Source organism: Chanodichthys erythropterus, chromosome 11 (genome assembly GCF_024489055.1).
Source record: "Chanodichthys erythropterus isolate Z2021 chromosome 11, ASM2448905v1, whole genome shotgun sequence".
In the NCBI taxonomy this organism is placed as follows: Eukaryota; Metazoa; Chordata; class Actinopteri; order Cypriniformes; family Xenocyprididae; genus Chanodichthys; species Chanodichthys erythropterus.
The window spans coordinates 26,803,052-26,822,057 of record NC_090231.1 but is presented as its reverse complement, the minus strand read 5'-3'; the positions used below and the strand labels follow the sequence as shown (position 1 = coordinate 26,822,057).

Below are 19,006 nucleotides of genomic sequence, written 5' to 3'. Positions count from 1 at the left end.
TTTTTAGAAAATGACTGATCGTTTCTCTAGATAAAACCCTTATTCCACGGATGGGATCATGTAGAGCCCTTTGAAGCTGCAATGAAACTGCAATTTGGACCTTCAACCTGTTGTACCCCACTGAAGTCCACTATATGGAGAAAAAGCCTGGAATGTTTTCCTAAAAAACCTTAAATCCACAATATGTATTTTTTTGTTGCTAGAGGTCACTTATTTAAAACAAAGGCATAGCTTGATGACGTGTTTATATGTGTTATCTTCACGTCTACAGTCCGCGGAAAAGAATCGGGTCAGGACTCGGTCAGAAATCATGTTCATGGATGAGATTATTAATATTACTGTAGTATGAAGCAGAGCAGGACCGAGTGCTGTGTGAGCAGAAATGAGGCAGCTGGAGCGATTGCTAATGAGACAAGTGAGACATGGCCCGAGAGCAGCGGAGCTGTCGCCGCTTCCGCTTCTTCTGGTCATTAGTATTTGGAGTTAAGCAGCACTGCTTTATCATATTAGATACATTTGTGTGTCGAAAGTTGTTATAATGCTACTCTGTGTTCGCTCAGCGGCTGCTATGAGACAATTGTTGCACACTGCAGTAAGCTAGATTGATATTAGGCATGGTAAAACATGGTAGCCTACTCTCTGTAAATCAAGAAAATGAGATTCAAACAATAAGACTTACTGTGTTGAGCTATATAACATGATTAGTTTTGTGTTGATGAATACATCCATCCTAACTGTTGCTTGCCTGTCTAATAAAACATGCAATATATAAAAGCATTTTTGGTGTTTCCATGGTTTCTAAATAAAACCGAAAACCGAGGGTAATGCGGGTATGATATCATTGATAGGCGACGCACTGACACGCTCTGTGTCCTGGTTAAAATTGCTTATTTCTCTGGATTTAAACATTCTTGGAAATATTTGGGATAATGTAAGTACACAGGTCAACAAAATATATAACACTGTTCTAGTGGTTTTTGGATATTTTAATCCAAATATTTTAAATATTGTGGCTTTAATTTCTTTTCAACTGAAGAAAGAAAGACATGAACATCTTGGATGATGTGGCGGAAATTTTAATTCTGAAGTGAACTAATCCTTTAACATAGTGAGAACTAAGGCTACAAAACAGTAACTTGATTTAATTACAAACTGATTACAAACTGATCTTTGCATTTATAGTTTGGAATGTATTGTTTATTCATTTTGATAATCCGAGAAAATATGTGTTGTTTAAAACACATTAAAAAAAATAATAGAATTAGTAAGAAATCTTCTGCCTTATTTAGACACTTTAACCATTAACACTAGTGGAGGATTGAGTTACCACTCAGCAAACACCTGTAAACACACCTGTCAAAACATAACAGCTTCTAGCATACAATGCTTAAATAATTTTTTTTTTTAACATATAACTTTTTTTTGCTCGACAAAAAATAAAAATAAAATAACACTTTACAAAGAATTCAGAAAAGGCCTGTCATTCTTTGGATTTAAATTTATGTGAATATTTCACCAATAGAATGACTAGTAAATTTAATTGACAAACTAAATAGCCAATAGAAGTGTTCATATTATTTAACCCTTAAATGGGTGTGGTCATTATCACCGGAAATGACTCGGACTGCTAAGAGGCGTGGCTTTGTACACTGTTTTCGGATAAAGAGACTGTCGTTATATGTTTTCGAGATTTTTACGGACATAATACAAGAATCAGAAGGCATAATCGTTAACGATAGGCTACAAGTGCTAATATAAGCATCGTTTGATTAAGTCGCGTCATTTAAAGCGACGCTTATCTCGTTTTCAGAAGATAAATTTGTTCTAGGTCAAATAAGGGGATGCTGCTGCAGTTGCTGTCTTGGAGCTCAACACAATCGCTGAATTTTATGTTGCGTTTAGTCGAAATAAAAAGCTTTGCGATAAGAGAAAACGCCTGCAGAATATGTCAGTCTCGACCGAGTCATTTTCAAATATACTAAATTTGCACTGTGCAACGTATTTTATTGCTGCCCCGCACCGCGCGTAGACACCAGGTCATTTTAGCTTGTATTGTGTTTTGAGTTGGGCAAGAACTCCCTAAACGGATCTTTCTGTGAACCGATTCCACTCTTTTTTCGCCTAGATTTTTAAATCGGCAAGTGTCAGTGCAACAGAAAAGGTAAGCATAACAAAGGATACTTTTGATTATATGTGGTCAATATTAACAGCCTAGTTCGTCAAACGTAGTTCAGTGGATGTTGCTTAATGTAAATAATAGAATGTATTTCTTATCTAAACCACTTTGCTCTTTTATAATCTAAAATTATCCTGTTAGCTATTATTTTGTCAATAAAATGTCCCCACTTTAATCTTGTGTGGGTTTTTTTTTTTTTTTTTTTTTTTCACCCCATACGCCCAGGTCGATTTATAAAGTAGGAAGTGGGTTGTTGGGGGGGAGGGGACGACCGTCAGATGGGCGTTTTCAGATGTGGAGTCAACAAATAATCCGTCTTTTTTGTTGCAATAATGAAATTTTATATATGGTCTTTTTTTGTTGTTCATGTCATGTGAATGTGATTTTTTTACATGACGCACAAAGCGGGAGTCAATGAACTTCGTATGCTAATAAGCAACACTAGACGAACCCAACTGTTTCCATTTGCAACGCAATACCACTAGTTGCATTAATAAATTATTTGTATTCAAGGTTATTCACAAACAACGAAATCCAGATACTTGGTATGTTAAATGTGTATGTGTGTTTTATTTTCCAGAATGAAGCTTTTAGAGAATTCCCGTTTTGAGGCATTGAGCTCCCAGCTGTGTGTTGAAACTGGAGACGCTCACATCCTTGGCAGGTATGAACATCGAGAATAATCTCGAGTGTTTGTTTTCTTTAAACATATTATAAGTCCAAGAATTGTGATTTATTTATAACGGGAAATATAAAGGGAAAATAAAAGTGAGTTGCAGGCTTTGCAAAATCAGAGTGAGAGAGGGGGAAAAAGTTTTTTACTCACCCTCATGTCATTCCGAGCTCATAAGAAGTTTGTTGTTCTTTGAAACACAAATGAGGATATTTTCATTCACCCTAAACTTTCACTCTTAAAAAAAGTAACAATTGACAAAAAAAAAAAAAAACAACTAGCAATAATCCTTATGAATCAATGTTCTCCATATATGTACATTGATCAACATTATAAAGATAGGAATAAAATGATAATTAAATCTGTTCATTTAAATCAATCATATCTCTTCAGAAGACTTGATAGATGATTAGACAGAAGATTAAACCGCTCAATTCATATGCATTACTTTTACAATCTCATAATGACCTTTTTGAATCATTTTGGTGGAGAATGGACTTTCAGTAGAGGGTCTGGGGTATCTTCATTTGTGTTTCAAAGATGAATGAAAGTTTGGAACAACATGAAGGTGAGTAAATGAATACAGAATTTTCTTTTCTACTTTTTTTGTGAACTATCCATTTTAAAAACTTGTAAATGTCTACATTACACATTTTTGTGGTTAAGCCAAGCTTTAAAATATTTAATTGGTTACAAATGGCTCTTTCTGAGTGCAGTCACTGTAATATTAATAATGCTTAGACAGCAATTACAAACAACAGAAAACATGGAAATCCATTGGTCAATTTAATCATTGTTTAAGTTCATTTGTCTGTTCTGGTGAACATCCTGTCACACATCAACATAAACATACGCTTTCGTTCTTCCTGTGGTTTTTGTAGATTGTAGTGTCAAATGTAGCTTCACGTGCATCAGCTTTTTAGCTTTTACTCTGAAAAAATTAGCGTGTTTGGGATCGGTGAGAAACCTGCATCTGATAGACACACTGTGCAGAAGTTGCAGAACTATTACCGCAAATGATAGCAATACCTATCCCACCACGATAAAAAAATGTGCAAAAGTGCATAATTTTAGCAACTTGTGCGTCTCTTAATATTTCAGTAGTTTTGAACTATCACAGGATAGAAATATTGAACCAATTTTATTTGGGTTTTCAATATTGGAACACGTTTCTTCAAGCAATTTGGTGTTGGGTTGGAACCTGGTATTTTCATTCACTTTGTCAAGGTGTTATGTAAGTGCAAGGGGGTCTGTTACCAAGGTAACGATATACCATGAATAGCGGTGTGATTGTTGTTGCCATGACGCAGATTGTAGTGTCCTCTAACACATACCAGTGTGGTTATTTAGGGGTGCATGTAAACACAGCTGAGTTTCATATGAGCTGCCAGTTTCTTTGCACTAATCCAGTTACATGATTAAATGCCAGAGTACAGTTCAGACTGAGGGATCAAATGTGGCATCCCTGAGCACAAATATCAATACCAGTATACATCTCTTGATAGTGCTCACCGTGGCATTGTCAAGTACCTGCATTTGCCTTTGTAATGTTATCATCTTTATTTTGCTAACAGTCACCACCATCAGTATCTTGTTACTGCCCTACTTTCAAACTGTCTAGTCCGGTGTGGCATGTGTTCCTTCAAACTGATCTTTACACACAGCAACCACACACTTTACAGTTTGTGACAGTTCAACCTTTGTTCTCCACTGTTTTCTTTTTTCTTCCACTGATTTGTGGAGCGTCAACACTGCTTGAAGGAAGCTGGCTATAGTGTCCAGAATCATATGACACTCCTCTGTCCTGATATAGCCTTTGCCCTTCACTTATAAATAAGCATGTCTGTGGAGCTTTACTGGGACTGTCTGAAGTTTCACAACCTCTCTTGCATAAGCCAGAAAGATAAACACGTACGATATTCCCATGCCATCCCCCCAGAGTTACATTTGTAACATTTTTACTTGAAAATAGAGGTTTAGAAAGCCCAGCAGTCAAGGTCATAATAATTAAAATAATCTCACAGATGTCACGAACACTGCAATACAAAAATGTATATTATTACAAGCAATATATTATAAATGGCAATATTTTTGTGTGTAATGATTGTATGAATGAACAAAGAATCAAGTCAAGCACTTTTTTTTTTTTCCCCTATGTGTAGGATCGAGAGTTACTCGTGTAAGATGGCTGGTGATGACAAGCACATGTTTAAGCAGTTCTGTCAGGAAGGGGAGCCACACGTACTGGAAGCTCTGTCCCCCCCTCAGTCCAGCAGCGCTCCGAGCCCTAACCTGTAAGCCTTAACACACAACCATAATCTTCACCTCAGCTATTGCGGTTGCACTACACAATCTCTCTCGTGCACTTTCTTTTAGATTGGGGAAGAGTGGGGAGGATGGAGAGAACCCACTAAGTGATAAGTGTTGCAGGAAGACTTTGTTCTACCTTATCACCACCCTGAACGAGTCGTTTCGGCCTGATTATGACTTCAGTGCCGCCCGTGCCCACGAGTTCAGCCGAGAGCCCAGCGCTAACTGGGTTAGTATGACTGGTTTCCATTCTCTCATGATAACATATCTGCTTGGGTAAAGAATAAATTGCTGTATGATATTATATAACCGGTACAAAGGTTTTTAGATGCACAGTAAAAATGGAATTGTTAAAAAATATTTAAAGCAACATAATGCAAACATAATGACTTTGAAGTTAACTCTTTGTCCTCATCCTTGCTCTGGTTGTTTTTTTTTGTTTGTTTTTTTTTTATGTAAACTGTAAATGTTTGTTTCAATGGAAGTGCCTTACATTGTTCCCTGTCTTATGTACATTAAGCAATAAAAAAAAAAAAAAAAAAAAAATGACTTTTAAGTTCTCTCAATGATGGTCTTAATAATTGTCTTAAGCAAAACTACTTTTTGTCAATTTTATTTTTTCTCACTAAATGTAGATGTCTTCATTCTATCAATAAGTTTGTAAAGGCAATCACAGATTTCTTATTCAGCAAATTTTCAGTTAGTTTTTGTTCAGACAACTATGTTTGAATAGTTAGGACAACATTTGGGGAATTCTCTTGGTCTAACATTTTTTATTTTTTTTTATTTTTATGTAGTTTCAAATAGTTCACATTTCTTTGTTTGCGATTTGTCTAGCTCTGTTTCATAACACTCTTGTTTGTGTCCTCCAGGTGGCTGACTCTGTTAACAGCAGCCTTTATTCTGCTGTAGGGGAGCAGTTTAACACTTTAGGCCCAGAACTGTGGAATGCCATTGACCAAGAAATAAACCTGCAGAGCTGTGACATCTATAGGTGTGTGAAAAGTGAAGAAATTTGTTCTCCCCTGCCCTCAGTTATGGAGGTGTAGTTGTAACAAACATTTTCAAACCTTTTAAATGTGTTCTGTACATCTATTTTAATAAGCCCTTGCTATTTTGTTTGTAGCTACAACCCAGACCTTGACTCTGACCCCTTTGGTGAGGAAGGCAGCCTGTGGTCCTTCAACTACCTCTTTTACAACAAGAAACTTAAACGCATTGTATTCTTCACTTGCCGCTCTGTCAGGTCAGTAATCACTCACTGTACATGCGTTATAGAAAAGTAATTTACTAGTTTTTTTTGTTTTGTTTTTTTAACATTATCTACTTCTGTTCAGTGTCCTCAGTAGTTACGGTTGCAGTGGCCTTGACAATGAGTTGGACATGGAGCTGGATGATGATGAAGAGGAAGTGGACAGCTTCATGGAAGACAGGTGAGCTCAACCACACAATACATAAGGACTCAGAAGAAAACAATTGTGATTTTATACTTTTTATATCAGAGATGGTTTGTAGGACCAGTTACAAGTAAGCATGTTAGTATGTTCCAGTGTTCTTCGTCAATGTATTACTTGTATCTCAGTGAAGAATTGTCTTTTAAAATGGTTTCTTTTACTCTGTATTGCAGGATTCCCAGAGCTCTGTGTGTCTAAAGCTTCCTCAGGGACGACAACATGAGCTTCAGCCAAAGGGCCTCGCCGATAACTTTGCACCCACTTTCTTCTTATTTTTTCAAGGAAAAAAAAACTTTTTATTTTCTGGGGATTTTCTTAAATGCGTGTGCTTAATTCTTACTTGTTCATTATGGTCTGATGAGGGGAAATATATGAGAGGAATTTATACTTCCCTCCCCTTTGCCTCTAAAGAAGATCAGACTGTGGGCTGAGAAGAGTCCCAAGAGAGCTGCTTAAACAAGGTTTAACATGGACTCATTTAAGCTTTGGTGAGGCAGAGACTGTAAAATCCAGTGGAAACCAGCTCTAAGAAATGAAAGTCACATTCAAACACCAGCATTTTGACAGCAGAAATGGGATGTGACAGTCTCACACTTTGGACTATAAAGACTGCACGAGCACCATTTCTACCCCTTCCGTTTTATTGGTTCTCCTACTGTTTTCATAACTTGCTGACAGGGGGGGTTAACTGTAAGTTTTGAAGCAACTAACAGGTACTTCTCCCCTCTGTGTGTTTCCTGGGTGTTAAACCCATGACCCTGGCATTGTTAGCACCATGCTGTAGCAAATATACAAGGCTACATTTAAAAGTTGTTTTTTTTGTGTGTTTTATTTTTTGTAAGCTTAATTATCTGAAATTCATCTATTTTAGTATACATTGACTGCACTGATTATCTCTTTTTTTTTTAATTAAATGTATGCAGGCTGCCATTTTTTGACACTCTAATGTTGGCTTTGCTGTGAAAACTGTTGTTACTTTTGTGTAGTTCAAATGTAAACATACAAACCAATTATTGTTTAATTGTTTTGAATCTTGTTCATTTTTCATAACAATGTGAAATTTCAAAATAACAGTGCTGACATGGTAAGACAAATGTGAATGGAGGCAATCTCTTGTAGCCATAGGATTTAGATTTTAAGGATGATTGAGCATCTGTGACAATAAAACTATAGTTTTTGTATAACACAATTTGGTTATCATAAACTGCCATTTAAGAAGTAATGCTTGATTTGAATATATGGGGATGTTTTAAAACAAATGTTTTATTATAACTCTTCCAAAATATTTCAAACGTTATTAAAACGTAACGCAGCTATAGACTTGACTGAGACGGATCAAACACAATTATTTGTTATATTCCATAAATAATCAACCAAACACCTCACCCAACAAACAAACTAGGTGTCTAAGAAGTGCCCCCAAACGACAATTAACACCCAGATGCAGAACAGGGATACCATCATGATAGTAGTTGAACAAACTAAAACTCGAAATTCAATTCAAAATTCAATAAAGATTAAAGCTGCCTTCACGTGCTATCGGAAATTTGATAATTCCCACTTCTGAAGTCGGTGTTTACGAGCTCAACGCATTCAAGTTTCGAATTGGGAGGGCGTTCATGTGAAATTTTTACCTAGGAAACTCGTATTTACTATAATTCCGAGTGTTCGCTGGTCGAATCGGTTAGTTGATTGTGGTATTAATTCTGATGCTTCAAGTTACATCTAAATATTTTTAATAAATTATAACTACATTTCATTATTCATATATTCATTTGGGTTGTATTATCTGTGTAATCATTCCCATGCCCATGAGGTGGTTTTTTTTTTCGTTTTAACAAATTGTTGTTTGCTAGGGGTAGTCGCCAAATTTTTTTTTTTTTTTTGCGTCATCAAAGGGCGACTATATGCTCAGTTGTAAATATCAGACAGGATGTCGGAACGGCTTGGAAAAACACTCCAGAGATTTAAACAATTTGTAAAATTCATACAGATCCCACGGAGTTGCATTTTACTTGCCGTTGCTGATGTTCCACTTATATAAAGCAGGCATTACTCATAAAGGCTGAGCATATTAAATCCTATATTTAGGTTTACTAGACATTTAAGACGCTCGCGACATTCAGGTTCCTGTTAAACGAGTCTAATTGAATGTAGCATATAGTTACTATGCAGGATTACAGTGTGATGAGGGACATAATTGTGTAGCTGCAAACACTGAGGTGCTTTTGTGGTCGTTCTTGAGAGATAAAGGTTTGGTCTTTTTTTCTTTTTATTTTAATTAATCAACATGCTGCAATCTGTCATTTGATTTGCATGTCAAGTCATGATCTCGGATGCCGTCCTCAGATGGTTCTGTCTTTGGTGAACCTGTGCGCCCGGGAGGTAGTGAGCGACCACAGTTCTTCACCGTATTGGTTAAGTTGTGTGCCGCGGGAGCTCTACCGAGCGCTGCTGGACGCCGCCTTCTCTCACTGCCGTCCTCTAGCCGTCGGTGAGCTCGTCCAGCGGTGGCCTGAGCGAAAACTGACTATAGGAGGCAGCAGAAAATCGGGCCAGTGCTCTCCGAACCGCCTCTGCGTTCAGGCTCTGCTGCTCGCTGTGGTCAGGGGATTGACTGACAAAAGGTATGGATGTGTTATCTCTAAATCACTCTTTTTCATTTTAATGACATTATGTGCAATCAAAGAGACGGGGTCAGTACAGTGCCATGTTATACATAGAAATTATTTTAATCTTCACAGCATGTCTCATGTGACATGTCTCTGACCTGACAGCATGGATAAATATAGATAGAAATGTCATTGATGCCCCCTTGAATCACACTGGCAGTAAACAAGCTAATGAGGTACATGTGGTTGACAAATCAATATGAATTAGTGATTGGAAATGCTGTTTATTTTTTTTATTTTTTTTTTATGGTTTATTTTTTTTTTAAATAAAAATACACAACCGTTCAAAAACAACATACTATTTTTTTTTTTTTTTTTTTTTAAAGAAATGTATACTTTTATTCAGGAAGGAAGCATTACATTGATTAAATGTGACAGTAAAGAAATTTATAATATCCTAGAAGATTTCTATTTTAAATAAATGCTGTTATTTGGCAAACTTTCTGTTCATCAAAGAATCTTTAAAAAAAAGTTTTTAACATTCTATATGCTGATTTGCTGCTCAAGAAACATTTATAAAAGATTATATTACAAATAAATGCTGTTCTTTTGAACTTTCTATTCATCAAAGAATCCTGAAAAACAAAATGCATACATCCGTTTTCAACATTAATAGTAATAATTTAGCAGCAAATCATCATATTAGAATGATTTCTGAAGGATCATGTGACACGGAAGACTGAAATAATGATGCTGAAAATTCAGCTTGCCAACACAGGAAATAAATTACATTTTAGAATATATTCAAATATTTGAAATTGTAATAGTATTTCACTGTATATGTGTGTGTGTAATATATATATATATATATATATATATATATATATATATATATTTTAAATCAAATAAATGCAGACTTGGTGAGCATAAAGGCATCTTTACCCAGAAAAAGCGGCACAGAAACCAGTTCTGAAGTGGCACGAGACCTCTTTTAAAAACATTAAAAAATCGTACCGATCCCAAACTTTTGAACGGCTGTGTGTGTGTGTGTATGTGTGTCATATACACACATATATATCAAGTATTGGCACCCTTCATAAATATGATCACAGATGACTCTAAAAATAAATCTGCATTTTTTATCCTTTTGATCTTTAATTTATAAAATTAGCAAAAATCTATCTCTTTCATTGAAGGAAAAGAATTGAAAGTGGGGGGAAATAACATTATGATAAAATCTTTTACTCTAAAACACGTTGACCACAATTATTGGCACCCTTTTATTCAATTATTTTTGCAACCTCCTTTTCCCAAGAGAACAGCTCTGAGTCTTTTTCTATAATGCCGGATGAGTTTGGAGAACACCTGAGAAGATATCAGAGATCATTCCTTCATACAGAATCTCTCCAGATCCTTTGATTCCCAGCTCCATGATGGTGCTTCTTCTCTTCTCTTCAGTTCACTCCACTCATTTTCTTTAGGGTTCAGGTCAGGAGACTGAGATGGCTATGTCAGAAGCTTCATTTTGTGCCGGTTTTGATGTTTGTTTTGGATCATTGTCCCAACGGATGATCCAACCACAGCCCATTATAAGATTTCTAGCAGAAGCAATCAGGTTTTGATTTTTTATTTGTTGGTATTTGATAGAATCCATGATACCATGTATCTGAACAAGATGTCCAGGACCTCCAGCAGAAAAATAGGCCCACAACATTAAAGATCCATGTGTGATCCATGTGTGCACCAAACCCATCTGGTGGGTTTAAGGCCAAAAAGCTCTTATTTTAGTTTCATCTGACCATAGAAGCCAGTCCTGTTTGAAGTTCCAGTATTGTCTGACAACTGAATATGCTGGAGATTGTTTCTGGATGAGAGCAGAGGATTTTTCTTTAAACCCTCCTGAACAACTTGCGGGGATGTAGGTGCTTTTGATAATTTTTTTTAGGCTTTCTGAGACTCAAGACTCAACTAATCTCTGCAATTCTCCAACTGTGATCCTTGGAGAGTCTTTGGCCACTCAAACATTCCTCCTCACCGCGCATTAGGACGATTTAGACACACGTCCTCTTCCAGGCAGATTTGTAACATCTTTAGTTGATTTGGAACTTCTTAATTATTTCCCTGATAGTGGAAATGGGGATTTTCAATGCTTTAGCTATGTTCTTACAGCCACTTTCTATTTTGTGAAGCTCAACAAACTTTTGCTGCACATCAGAACTATATTCTTTGGTTTTCCTCATTGTGATGAATGATTAAGGGAATTTGGCCCTTGGGTGTTTCCTCATGTTTATACTCCTGTGGAATAGGAAGTAATGGCTGGAAAATTTCATGTTCATGATCACCCTGGTGAGCTAAAAAAAAATGTAAATATGAATGGGAATATACTTCAGAGATATTTTACTCACAAAAAATTCTAGGGGTGCCAATAATTGCGGCCAACGTATTTTGGAGAAAAACATTTATTTCTTAATGTTATTTTTCCCCCACTTTCAATTCTTTTCCTTCAATGAAATGTTAGATTTTTGCTAATTTTATGAATTAGATATCAAAAGGATAAACAATGCAGATTTATTAATAATATCACAGTCATCTGTGATCATATTTATGAAGGGTGCTAATAATTCTGGCCACAACTGTATGCATTCTCAAATAGATTTCACTGTCATTTTGTCTTCATCTCTCTGTCATTCCATGTTGGTTCATATCAAGTGTTTCATATCTTTTTTTTTTTTTTTTTTTACACTATTTACTAGCCCTATATGTGCCTCCCATACCAGGTGTTGCCTGCAGGTGCTGGATCTCAGTGGACTTCAGTGTGAGGATGTGAGAGTTGAAGACTCAATGGGTGGATGGTCCCTCACTGTTGCACTCTGCTCAATGGTGCTACAAGCTCGAGCTGCTGCCTCCAGGGCTCACAGGAGAGATGGTGAAAGAGAGCGAAAAAGAGGACTGGAAGTGGAGCGTGAACGGGGCACTATCAAACGAGACCGGGGCAGTGTAGGGTGTGGGAATAGTGGTGAAGGGAGTCAGGGAGGACACCGAGTGGAAGAAGTAGGGAAGATGGAGTGCAGAACTAATGAACGAACGTTACCAGAAGTTGAGTCAGTGAAGGGTGTTAGAAGGAGGATGGAGATCCAGAGGAGAAAGACATCATCTGAGGTAAAATCAGACAATAGCAGTAATAACGGTCGTTTATGTGACCAAGACTGGGACGAGGTAGTTGTGGTCCATGTCAGGGCTGACTTATTTATCAATTCCCGTTCCTGGGAGCGCGTTCGTGATGCCCTTAGTCAACTGGGCCAATTGCAACTCCACTGCCGCTACCTTCGCGTGGAGGAACTCTCAGCTACTTCTATAGCTTCCTTATTGGGTCTGTTGCCTCAGCAGGATCTCCTCGGTGTGGACATCCGCTACTCCAGCCTTGGGGTGTCTGGCCTGGCTATGCTGCTTCCACTGTTAGCTCCCTTCCCACAGCTTCACTCTCTCAGACTGCATTACTGTAACTTGGACTTGCAACGCACACAGCCTGGCCAGCAGGGGGCCCTACAGGACATGTCTAAAGGACTGGGTTCACTGAAGAGATTGAAGAGATTATGCCTGACTGCACTCCGACTTCCAGGACACTTGCGCTTGCTGCTCAGGTACATACACATGTGGGATTATGCACTCATACACTCCTGCTACGTGTACACTCTTTCATAATTTTAGTCAGAGGTTCAATGACATTGATGCCCTTTTTAAAAAAACAAAACAATGATGAATACACTGCTTGTATGATTAGCATGTTTTTAATTCCTCATTTAATTCCTGTTTGCAGCTCTCTTTCCCAGCCCCTGGAGGTGCTGGAGCTGCCATACCTGTGCCTGACCTCCACTGACCTGGCCTACCTCTCTTGCAGTCCTCATGCTTCATTCCTGAGAGAACTTGACCTGAGCGAGAACAGGCTTGATGAATCGTCCCTGCCCTCTCTGCGCCGTCTCTTAGGTCAAGCTGAAAGCTCCATGTCCCAGCTTTCACTTTGTGGTTGTGGCCTCTCAGACACTCTCCTAGGAGCTCTTCTCCCCTCCCTGTCCTGCTGTCGGGCTTTACGTAGCTTAAGACTAGCCTTAAACCCGCTATCTAGGACAGGACTTCTTTCCCTGGCCCATACAGCAGCAGGTATCCCTTCTCTTCGTCTGCTGCTCTATCCCAGTCCACTAGAGGAATATGAGCCGGGTTTGCCGGCTCTCCCCTCCAGTGCTCAGCTGCTGGACTGGCCTCTACTAGAGGAGCCTGAGGGCAGGGACTTGACGCTGAGGTTGCTGGATGAGGTTCTGAACTTGAAAGGGCGGTCCCGGGACCTTCTTGTGACCTCTGACCTTCTGAACTATAGCCCAGACTTGACTGTGGATGACACATGACAATCAAAACTATGCTTAAACTAGTACTCTCAGAGTATGTTTTAACCACTCATTGGGAATTTACTTGTGGTTGCCAAGCTTCTTCATGAAAAGCAAACCTTAGCTTAGACATGCAGTCTTGTAAAAATGAACCATAGCATTATATTGTTTGCAGCATCACATATAAAAGGATTTTGATTTGTTTGTTTTGCTATGCATTACATATGGTTTTACTGCCTTATATCATGTTTATGGCCTGCACTGATGGAACAAACTCAGACACCTCTTAAAAAAAAAAAAAATGTTGACTTCTTAATTATTTCTCACAGGGCTGTAAGGCTGATTTTTATTCACATTTTCCTTCCGTCATTCCTAACTAGTTATATGGCAAGCCCAGCAAAAAAAAAATTTTTGTTGTTTTATTTTTGTTTGAATATTGAAAATGTTCAGGTTTGACATTCTCTGTTCATTAATTCAACATTAATGTCAATGTGTTAGTTTATCCTAAAAAAAAAAAAAAAAATTCAAAACATGTTTGGTTTTATGGCTTCTTTCAAAACATTAAAAAAAGATTTTTAGATTTTAGATTTTTAGATTGAATATTATTTGATCATAATAATTAAAGAATAGTTAAAGACAATTACAGTGTGCCCACGATTTCTGTAAAATCTGGAAAACTTGGAATATTTGTAACCAATTTTATTGAATGACGCAAGTACTTAAATGATTACAAATTTACAATGAAAAATAAAAACAATAGTATTTTTATATTATACTTTATATTTTAAAGTGTGCACCAGGGAATGGATCGGGTCTGTTATGATTGTAAGACAATTGCCTTTTTATGAGATCTCTCAGCTTGATTTTCTTACAAATGTGTGCAGGCAGATTTTCTCACAGATGCAATTGAGCAACTTCCATTTACAAAACAGCAGATGGCGCTATGCTATGGGTCAATTTACGCTAGTCTCCCGAGAGAAGCCCCGAAACATGCGTTTATAATAATAATTTATAACGAGATCTCGTAACTGAACAAAACCGACGGCCTTTGTCTTCTAAATCTCATAAGAGAGCGAAGAAGCAAAACCGGACGTCTTTTAAAAGCTCATGACGGAAAAAAAGCCCACCGTCACTGAGAACGCATAACCTAAGAATACAGGCCTTCAGTTAAATCTAGAGAGAGAACAAAACTTATCTGCTCTCTTTTGAGATTTAGAAGACAAAGCAAAGTAACCAAACCAGCTGTCTTTTGAAAGTTCTTAATACAACAAAATCCCACCACTACTGAGATCACATAACCTAACAAAACCGGCCATCAGTAAAATCTTATGATGTAAGAAAACCGTCTGCCTTTGTCTTTGAAATCTCATAAAAAAAGCAAAGTAACGACAGACCAAAATCCCACCACCACTGAGATCACGTAGCCTAAGAAAACCGGCCATCAGTTAAATCTAGAGACAGAACAAAATCGACTGCTTTTGTCTTCGAAATCTCGTAAGAAAGCAAAGTAACCAAACCGGCTGTCTTTTGAAAGTTCATTATAGAACAAAATCCCACCACCACTGAGATTGAGTAACCTTAAAAAAAGTGCCTATGAGTGAAATTTCATGATATAACAAAACCAACTGCCTTTTCCTTGTAATTCTGATAAGAGAGAGTGAAGGAACCAAACCATCCGTCTTTTGAAAGTTCATGACAGAACAACCACTGAGATCGCGTAACCTAAGAAAACCGCCCATCAGTTAAATCTAGAGACACAACAAAACCGACCGCCTTTGTTTTCGAAATCTCGAAAGAGAGCAAAGTAACAAAACCGGCTGTCTTTTGAAAGTTCATAACACAACAAAATCCCACCACCACTGAGATCGCATAACCTAACAAAACCAGCCATCAGTGAAATCTAGAGACAGAACAAAATCGGCAGTTTTTGTCTTTGAAATCTCAAAAGAGAGCGAAGTAACCAAACCGGCCGTCTTTTGAAAGTTCATGACAGAACAAAATCCCACCACCACTGAGATTGCGTAACCTACAACGAAGCGCCCATCAGTGAATTAGAGAGATAGAACAAAACCGACCGCCTTTGTCTTCGAAATCTCGTAAAAAAAGCAAAGTAACATAATGCAACCACCACTGAGATAGCATGTCCTAAGAAAACCGGCCATCAGTGAAATCTACAGACAAAACAATACTGACTGCCTTTGCTTTTTTTTTTACGATATTTCGAAGACAAAGGCAGTCAGTATTGTTTTGTCTGTAGATTTCACTGATGGCCGGTTTTCTTAGGACATGCTATCTCAGTGGTGGTTGCATTATGTTACTTTGCTTTTTTTACGAGATTTCGAAGACAAAGTAACCCAACTGGCCAGCTTTTGAAAGTTCATGACACAACAAAATCCCACCACCACTGAGGTCACGTAACCTTAGAAAACCAGCCATCAGTTAAATCTAGAGACAGAACAAAATCAACTGGCTTTGTCCTCAATCTCATAAAAAAAAGCAAAGTAACCAAACCGGCCATCTTTTGAAAGTTCATGAAAGAACAAAATCCCACCACCACTGAGACTGCGTAACCTAAAAAAGCGGCCATCATTGAAATCTCACAATATAACGAAACCGACCGTCTTTGTCTTCAAAATCTGGTAAGAGAGAGCGAAGTAATTAAACCGGCCGACTTTTGAAAGTTCATGAAAGAACAAAGTCCCACCACCACTGAGATTGCGTGACCTAAGAAAACCGACCATCAGTAAAATTGAGAGACAGAACACAACCGACCGCCTTTGTCTTTGAAATCTCATAAAAAAAGCAAAGTAACCAAACCGGCCGTCTTTTCAAAGTTCATAAAAGAACAAAATCCCACCGCCATTGACACTGCGTAACCTAACAAAATCAGCCATCAGTGAAATCTATAGACAGAAAAAAATCAACCGCTTTTGTCTTTTAAATCTCAAAAGAGAGCAAAGTAGCCAAACCGGCCGTCTTTTGAAAGTTCATGACAGAACTAAATATCCCACCACCATTGAGATTGCAAAACCGACCGCCTTTATCTTCAAAATCTGGTAAGAGAGAGCGAAGTAACCAAACCAGCCGAGTTTGCGTAAACTACAAAAAAACGGCCATAAGTGAAATCTAAAGACAAAACAAAACTGCTTTTTTTATGAGATTCCGAAGACAAAGGCAGTCAAAGTAACCAAACCAGCCATCAGTGAAATCTAGAGACAGAACAAAACTGGCCGCCTTTGTCTTCGAAATTTCATAAAAAAAGCAAAGTAACCAAACCTGCCATCTTTTGAAAGTTCATAAAAGAACAAAATCCCACCACCACTGAGATTGCGTAATCTACAACGAAGCGGCCATCAGTGAAATCTAGAGACAAAGCAATACTGAGTGCCTTTGTCTTTGAAATCTCATAAAAAAAAGCAAAGTAACCAAACCGGTCGTGTTTTGAAAGTTCATGATAGAATAAAATCCCACCGCCATTGAGATCGCCTAACTTAATAAAACCGGCCATCAGTGAAATCTTGTGATATAAGAAAACCGTCCGTCTTTGTCTTCGAAATATCGTCAAAAAAAAACAAAGAAACCAAACTGGCCATCTTTTGAAAGTTCACGAAAGAACAAAATCCCACCACTGAGATTGCGTAACCTACAACGAAGCGGCCATCGGTGAAATCTAGAGACAAAACAATACTGACTGCCTTTGCTTTTTTTTTTTTACGAGATTCTGAAGACAAAGTAACGAAACTGGGCATCTTTTGAAAGTTCATGACAGAACAAAATCCCACCACCACTGAGATCACATTACCTTAGAAAACCGGCCATCAGTTAAATCTAGAGACAAAGCAATATTGACTGCCTTTGTCTTCGAAATCTCGTAAAAAAAGCAAAGTAACATAATGCAACCACCACTGAGATAGCATGTCCTAACAAAACCGGCCATCAGTGAAACATTGTGATATAAGAAAACCGTCCGCCTTTGTCTTCGAAATATTGTAAAAAAAAAAAAAAAAAAAAAGCAAAGTAACCCAACTGGCCACCTTTTGAAAGTTCATGACACAACAAAATCCCACCACCACTGAGGTCACGTAACCTTAGAAAACCGTCCATCAGTTAAATCTAGAGACAGAACAAAACCGACCGCCTTTGTCTTCGAAATCTCATAAAGTTCATGAAAGAACAAAATCCCACCACCACTGACACTGCGTAACTTAACAAAATCAGCCATCAGAGACATCTAAAGACAGAACAAAACCGACCACCTTTGTCTTCGCAATCTCATAAAAAAAGCAAAGTAACCCAACTGGCCACCTTTTGAAAGTTCATGACACAACAAAATCCCACCACCACTGAGGTCACGTAACCTTAGAAAACCGTCCATCAGTTAAATCTAGAGACAGAACAAAACAGACCGCCGTTGTCTTCGAAATCTCATAAAAAAAGCAAAGTAACCAAACCGGCCATCTTTTGAAAGTTCATGAAAGAACAAAATCCCACCACCATTGAGATTGCGTAACCTAAAAAAAAGAGGCCATCAGTTAAATCTCACAATATAACGTAACCGACCGCATTTGTCTTCAAAATCTGGTAAAAGAGAAATAAATAACTAAACCAACCGATGTTTGAAAGTTCATGATAGAACAAAATCCCACCGCCACTGAGATCGCCTAACTTAAAACCCTTTCGCACGTAAGTTTTAAATATTCTGGCTGACCCCCCAGCGTGAGTTTTTTGAAGCGACCGTTATTTAGAACGTATCACTTTATGGTTTCCATGGTGACGCGTCATTGCTTGTTATGTGACACACCGCAGCGCTGTATGAATGATGATCTGCTTTCATTTAATTTTAATTAATTTTTTACAAATTTGCTAACTATAGCATGAAATATCTAATATTCCGATCGACAAATATGTGCAAGTGGATGTGTTTTGCAGTTTAAACACCTTTATAACGATCATGTTAGTTGAGCCATATACGCCATGGGCGCCGCCATGTTAGATTGCGCCGCACAGAGAATCAGATCTGTTGGATTTACAACCCGTGAATTTATCCACTTCTCCCGAAATACATGAAAGTAAGTGAGTCGGTGAACTGGGGAAGAATAGAGTAAGCTTTAAAGTTACTTTCACAATGTGTATCTGATATGAATGAAACGTGTCGTCTAATTATAATGGAAAGGGTTGTTATTTCCGCTTCTATAGACATCGTGTATTTTACAAACTCTAAATATATTGTTTTGTTAGTACTCGTGTGTATTTAAATGTCTGAAATCTACAATAAACATTATTTGGTTGAAAACGCTGCATATATGCAATATATGAAAAGCGCTGCGCGCATCCATCTCTGGTTTAGCGCCAGCCAAAAGGCGCACGCACATTTGAATTTGGCAGTTGATCACGCGATGCAC

General features: G+C 37.8%; 2 protein-coding genes across 3 annotated transcripts; both read left to right on the top strand.

Moving 5' to 3' along the window:
- Positions 1 to 1,609: 1,609 nt before the first annotated feature.
- On the top strand, positions 1,610 to 7,800 carry maf1b (MAF1 homolog, negative regulator of RNA polymerase III b). Its single transcript, XM_067402165.1, has 8 exons — positions 1,610 to 2,161; positions 2,757 to 2,840; positions 5,012 to 5,143; positions 5,226 to 5,388; positions 6,032 to 6,153; positions 6,286 to 6,405; positions 6,497 to 6,592; positions 6,787 to 7,800. The coding sequence occupies exons 2-8, from the start codon at positions 2,758 to 2,760 to the stop codon at positions 6,809 to 6,811; spliced, it is 741 nt and encodes a 246-aa protein (XP_067258266.1). The 5' UTR covers positions 1,610 to 2,161; position 2,757; the 3' UTR covers positions 6,812 to 7,800.
- Positions 7,801 to 8,544: 744 nt separating this feature from the next.
- On the top strand, positions 8,545 to 14,311 carry si:ch73-174h16.4 (leucine-rich repeat-containing protein 14). Of its 2 annotated transcripts, none has more exons than XM_067400654.1 (4): positions 8,545 to 8,866; positions 8,963 to 9,240; positions 12,003 to 12,866; positions 13,043 to 14,311. In XM_067400654.1, the coding sequence occupies exons 2-4, from the start codon at positions 8,963 to 8,965 to the stop codon at positions 13,623 to 13,625; spliced, it is 1,725 nt and encodes a 574-aa protein (XP_067256755.1). In that variant the 5' UTR covers positions 8,545 to 8,866; the 3' UTR covers positions 13,626 to 14,311. The 2 variants fall into 2 exon arrangements, with proteins under 2 accessions (XP_067256755.1, XP_067256754.1); XM_067400653.1 differs by having other exon boundaries at positions 11,979 to 12,866.
- The last annotated feature ends 4,695 nt before the right edge of the window (positions 14,312 to 19,006 follow it).

What these genes read in the sequence shown, in the direction of transcription:
- maf1b (XM_067402165.1), top strand. Translation starts at nt 2,758, where the DNA reads ATGAAGCTTTTAGAGAATTCCCGTTTTGAGGCATTGAGCTCCCAGCTG. An exon ending in GAGAGCCCAGCGCTAACTGG is followed by an intron (nt 5,389 to 6,031) that starts GTTAGTATGACT and finishes TGTGTCCTCCAG; the next exon opens with GTGGCTGACTCTGTTAACAG. An exon ending in TTCACTTGCCGCTCTGTCAG is followed by an intron (nt 6,406 to 6,496) that starts GTCAGTAATCAC and finishes ACTTCTGTTCAG; the next exon opens with TGTCCTCAGTAGTTACGGTT.
- si:ch73-174h16.4 (XM_067400653.1), top strand. Translation starts at nt 8,963, where the DNA reads ATGGTTCTGTCTTTGGTGAACCTGTGCGCCCGGGAGGTAGTGAGCGAC. An exon ending in AGGGGATTGACTGACAAAAG is followed by an intron (nt 9,241 to 11,978) that starts GTATGGATGTGT and finishes ACTATTTACTAG; the next exon opens with CCCTATATGTGCCTCCCATA. An exon ending in CACTTGCGCTTGCTGCTCAG is followed by an intron (nt 12,867 to 13,042) that starts GTACATACACAT and finishes TCCTGTTTGCAG; the next exon opens with CTCTCTTTCCCAGCCCCTGG.